The sequence below is a fragment of the Merops nubicus genome, unplaced genomic scaffold, assembly GCF_000691845.1.
Source record: "Merops nubicus isolate BGI_N331 unplaced genomic scaffold, ASM69184v1 scaffold16754, whole genome shotgun sequence".
NCBI classification, from domain to species: Eukaryota; Metazoa; Chordata; class Aves; order Coraciiformes; family Meropidae; genus Merops; species Merops nubicus.
The window spans coordinates 7,692-13,417 of NW_008602427.1; the positions used below are offsets into that span (position 1 = coordinate 7,692).

At 53.9% G+C, this 5,726-nt stretch overlaps 1 protein-coding gene across 1 annotated transcript in view; it reads right to left on the reverse strand.

The window, feature by feature from the left end:
• Positions 1-3,855, reverse strand: part of BAHD1 (bromo adjacent homology domain containing 1) — a gene marked incomplete at its 5' end in the record, with an annotated part of 6,094 nt that extends 2,239 nt beyond the window's left edge. Inside the window, 3 exons of the mRNA XM_008938362.1 lie at positions 337-428; positions 2,681-2,757; positions 3,696-3,855. Coding sequence (XP_008936610.1) covers positions 337-428; positions 2,681-2,757; positions 3,696-3,855 — 329 coding nt within the window. The remainder of the gene's footprint in view (positions 1-336; positions 429-2,680; positions 2,758-3,695) is intronic.
• Positions 3,856-5,726: the final 1,871 nt, after the last annotated feature.

Genomic DNA, 5,726 nt, shown 5'->3' on the forward strand with positions numbered 1-5,726 from the left:
CCCTTGGAGGTGTTTCCAAGCCGTGGAGATGTGGGGTGAGGGACACGGGGCAGTGGGGACCTGGCACTGCTGGGGAACAGTTGAACTCGATCTTAAAAGTCTCTTCCAACCCCAATGATTCTATGACTCTGCAACAAAAAGCAGACAGGTGATGGATCTGGAGTGGAAGCAGCACCAAACCTGCATGCAGAGCGAGTGTCACTGACCCAGCTGCAGCCAGACCGAGGTCTGTAGGGCTGGGAAAGTTCTGCTGGGTGATGGTTGGAAACGGGAAGAGTGACAAGAGCTGGAGACAGAAGGGGGTTTCAGGAACAGCAAGTTAAGAGCACCACCTACCTGCAGTACTCTGCAAAGGTCAGCACGTAGCACTTCTCCTCTATGCAGGCAACGCTGTTCTCATCCTGATGCCGGGATGCAAAGATCTCGTTCTGCAAGGGAAGGAGGGAGGAGGTCACCCAGCTGGCCAGGAGCCCCAGGGAGCCAGCACCAGCTCCACACCTTCACCCATCACCGTCAAGGGGAGTCTATCAAAGCAGATACTCCTTAGAGCCAGTATTTCACACAATCCAGACACCTTCCAGGTGTTTTGGGACCTAGGTATAGAGTGCACCAGAATTTCATCCACCAATATGTGAGCAAAGCATTGAGAGTTCCTTCTCCCATCACTTAAACACCACCCAGCACACTGTGAGGCCACGTGTCCAAACCTCCCACACGCTGCCAACGTTCCATTCAGCCCAGGCCCCCAGCAGCTGCACCTCTCAGCCTCCCCTCTCCTCCTGGGGAGGACACAGCTTGTGGCCACCGCTGAGAGGTGTCCCACGGGACTGAGCTTCTGCAATGCTGCACTGGAGAAAAATAAAAGCAGCATTTTGAGAGCACTACTGCAATGCCTGCAAGTGATGACGAGACAGGCAAGAGGGAGGAAGGCTGAGTTGCTCAGGGGAGGTGCTGCAGAGCCTCAGAAAACCCCAGCAAGGGGTGCCTTTGCTCCAGCTTACCCAAAATCTGACCCTGTGGCACAGACTCCACGTGCAAGGAGCCTTCAGACCACATTGAGTAAACCTAGTGGGCAACGCTCCTGCAGGCAGGTCGGAGCTCTCCCCACCCACACGCTCCTCCAAGCTCCTGAGGATGGTTTTGTTCATTTTCCCTACTGTTTAGAAACGCTTTGAATTCATTTCTAGAGCTAAGAATTGGAGGTTGAACAGCACTTTGCTGCCTTTACTACTGCCCTGCACGACCAGTCTTCCTAATCCACCTCTGTATCAAAGCTAAAGGAACTGCCTCTTTTCCAATTCAGTTAAAATTCACTGCTTCAGTGAGGGAAGCAGCAATAGACTTTTTTCCCAGGGTAATTTAGGAAACTTGGCTCTGCAGCAGGCAGGATTGGTTAGATATGGGGCAACCCCGACGGAGCCATTGGGAAGAATTTCAGGTGTGGTTAGATCAGCAGAGATGATCTCTGGGAATCGGGGTGCCCTGCACAGGTCTGGAAGCATTACCTGCAGGCTCTGTTTCTGCTCACAGCCCCGAGGAAGGCGGCGGGGAGGGAGGACTCCCAAAGGGGTCACCGTTTGGGGACATGCTGAATCAGAGAAACTGAAAATGCCACACCTACTCCTGCACCTCGGGGCTCTGCCCTGCTCCTTGGGCCAGAACTGTCTGAGTCATCTCTGGCAAGCCCGGCCCAGCTCCTCAGCCCCAAACGGCACTTTCTCATTTGCAGTCTTGTGCAATCAAGGAGGTGTGTGAAAAACCAGCTTCATTCCTCCCAGCCACAGCCCCAGCACTGGCGCTGCCCCGAGAACCAGAGCGGTGCCACATGCTGGCTCAGAAATCCATCTGTGCCCTGCAAACCGGGCAGGTACAACTCCCCTGCTCTTCCCCAGTCCTGCTCTTGCCCCCTCCTCCCCTTCTGCTTAAGAAAGGAAGAAAAGAAAAAACAAAACAAAACCAGGAAAAAGGCAACAAATATTTTGGTGGGCTGAGAACAGCCATAAATTCTGCATTCCCAGTTTAAAACCAGCTTGTTCTGTCACCCAACAGAGGCCCATCCAAAGCAGAGCAAGGTGTGAAATCATCATGATCCACGTGTTTTTTTAACTCTGTTACGCTGGCACAACATCCTTGAGTCACTCTTCAATTCTCATCAGAATTCTAAGCAGGGGAAGGATGATGCCTCCACATTTCTGCTCAGACCAAAGGAGTTTCAGGAGCTGAAGCAGCAGATTCGGGGATTCACGATGAAAAGGCAGCACATGCCAGAGGTCCTCCAGTGCAGAACTGCACCAGGAGCTGCTGCACTGAGCTCTGCACTTGTGGGGAAGTCAGGAGCCCTGGTTTGGACAGGTGCCCAATCCTGAGCCAGCATGAACTCACCCTTCCTTACTCTGAGGCAAATTTTCACTCAATGTGCAGGATTTTCTCAGATTAAAGGAAGAGACATTAAAACTTCAGAGGTGGCCACGTGAAAAACGCAGCAGCTTCTGTTACAGCCCAGAGCTGCTACCCAGGGCAGTAAGGCAGGCAAAGCCCACCCACAGGATGGCACTGCAGCACATCTGGGCACAGCTGCACCCCAGCCAAGAGGCAGATGCGCTTCACTCCGAAGGGAAGCTCAGCCCCCCGAGTTTGAGGCCACCCCGGGGGCAGGGAGGGACCCCCAGGCCGGGCTCACCTGGTGCATGCTGGCGTTGCGGCCTCCCTGAGTGTGCTCCGGCCTGTAGTACCACAGGAGGCTCATCATCAGCTCCCCTGCAAGCACATCCATTAAAATAAGTCAAGCCTCAGTCTTCTCGTCGTGTTTTCCCACTAATACCCACCCCTCCCTCCTCCTGCTTCACCCCCTCCCTCCCCACAGGCCCACGCAGAGGCAGCTGTGCCATGATAAATGTTTCATGCTGCTCTAGGTGTCCTTTTGTTGACTCTGTATGCAGTCGGTGCTGCTATTCCCTTACACCTGCACCCCCTCTGACTTGTGTTACATCCTCACAAAAAGCTCAGGCACAAAACAGCAACAAAACTTCTTCCATCTGACAGAAGTATCCACTCAGATCTGGATGGAGAAGATGCTCAGCCAAAGCTCAGCTAACTCCCAGGTTCATGACAGAACTGCATCACAGGCTGGAGGGACCCAGATGGGTCTCCCCACATGGTGATCACTTTTTACACAGAACTTTCTTCTTTTTTTTTTAAGGCAAGACCTGCACTTTACAACACTTGGCACAGCTTCCTATACCTTCAGGTATTGCTCATCAGACACGGGACCTTAACACCAAAACCACAGTGCTCCAGTCACCACCTCTGCCTGGGTCCTCTGCAGACCCCGTGCTCCACAGCAGCTCCCAGCCCAGGTGCTGGATGGAGCATTTGGGTGAAGAGCAGCTCCAGAGATGTCCATTGCGATGAAATAATGAAGGAGATTGTTGCTAAGATGGGCACTTGGCAGATACTATGTGCTTCCTCAACCAGGAAGATTCTGATTAGCAGTCTCAGGCTAGTGATTAGAGTGTTCTGTTCCTGGAACACTCTGAACAAAAACCATGGAGCTCACCTCTTCTTCCTCATCACCCGGCCTGGCAGCAGTGGAGGACCCTAACACCCCTGCAGCTCTGAGATCCACGGCTTGCCCAGCTCCAGCTCACCCTCATCTGTCAAGCACAGAGGCAACACCCATTCTTTTGGCACAGTACCTGTTTTGGGGTCTTCCCACAGTGCTGATATCTTCGCCACGTAGGGCATGGACTTCTTGCGGGGCCCTGACTTCAGGAGGACGGTGTCTCGCACGCGGATGATCTCCCCATCCCTCTCCACAGCCTGGTAGCTCTTGCGAACGGCCGGCTCTGGCTCGTTCTGCACCAGCAGAACACGCAGGAGAAAGAAAGAAGGCAGAGAGTTAGTCTGTTTGCCACAGCCCGAGACTCCTTTGGCCCTGCTGCGAACTAAAAACTTGCCTAAGCCTCCTCAGCATCAAGTGCCTTCGCTCCAAGAGAAGTGATACAGCACAAGAACACTTGTGGCACCTCCATTCCCACCAGGCTGGTTTATAACCACCAACATCAGGTCAAACAAATTACTCTTTCTATGGTTAGGGCATTCAACGGCCAAGAAAGTCCACTGAGCAAGGGCACCCAAGTGCTCACAGGCCATATGTGGCCATCGCTTTCAAATCAGGCAAGAGACAACTATTTCTCCTACATCGAGTGGCAGGACAGCAGGTCTCACAAAAGCACCTACTTCTGAAATCAATACCCTTATTTCAAATTATGCTCACAGCCCATACGTGGCCATCACTTTCAAATCAGGCGAGAGACAACTATTTCTCCTACGTCGTGCTGGCAGTAAGGAACAGCTGAGTGGCAGGACAGCAGGTCTCACAAAAGCACCTACTTCTGAAATCAATACCCTTATTTCAAATTAGAAACCAATTGCTCCTTCAATTCTGCATGCAAAAAACCCACCAACCTTCAGAAATCCCCCATTCTACCTGCCTGCCCCCAGGTGTGCATTGCCTTTGCATCCAGCAGCACAGAAAAGCGGGTGTGTTTTGGATGCTGTGTGTTTCTGTGGCACAGACACTGGCAGAACACAACTAAAACATGGCATTTTTCAGGTGAACAGGGCAGGGAGCAGAGGGAGGCTGTGGCATAAAGCTCTCAGTGGTAACGTTTGCTTCATACCTTCACTAAACCATCACTTTTTGGAGTGTGAACTGGTCTTTGTAAACTTTATTTTTGCTCTGAAAATTTACTTCATGACACCTGAGCAGGAAGGGGCTGAGCTCTGAGCTCCTGCCAGCTCTGCCAGGCACACTCGGAAGCAGGAGGCGCCAGGAGCTCAGCGGCTGCTGCTGCTGCTCCCAGGGCCTCGCAGCCTGAGCGACGGGTGCCAGGGCCCATCTCTGGCTCCCACGGGCTTCACCTGGGCACAGCCCCGAGAGCTGGTGCTGCAGAACCCACCCCCAGCGAGGCCCTTGGCGGCTCGAGGGCACACCGCTGCACCAGGCGGCAGCACAGACAGGTCCACTTGGAGCCCAGGATTCTGCAACCTGAACAACCTGATCTAGCAGAATGAGGAGCTGGAACAAGATGATCTTTCAGGTCTCTTCCAAGCCAAACCATCCCCTGACTCTGCCATGTTGCCCTCTCCCTCAGCTGGAGTGGACTTCAGTGCAGTTAGTGGAATGTCCTGGCAGGAATCTCCCACCGCGTGGGAGCCGGGCTCTGCCCCTGGGCACAGCAGCTGGGGAAGCACAGAGGAGAAGTCCTTGCAGAGGTGCCTGCCCACACCACCAGGTGAGTAACAACACGGGGGACACTGGGTGCTCGACAAACTCCACCTGGAAGGCAGGACACTGTCCCAGTCCTCTGAGCTCTCTGGGCTACAGACACCATCAGCAAGAAGAACCTTATGAGAGCCACCTTTAGACAAGTGCTCCTCGTAACGAGGCCCAAACCCCCCTCCTGTTCTCAGACAGGTCCCCCCTGGGGCTGCTCTCCCTGTGGGATGGCCCCGGGGGTGTAACGGGTGCCACCCTCGCCAACGCCGAAGCCAGAGGCGTTCATCACCTGGCACTTCAGCTATGCTAGCACAGGAGCAGCAGGTCCTCCTCTGCCTCCAGACTGCCCGTCACGCTGTGCCAGGAAATACCAGGGCACACAACCAGGACATCAACAGCAGCCTGGCCTCCAAGCCCAGCCAACAGGCACCGTCTGCTTGTGCCA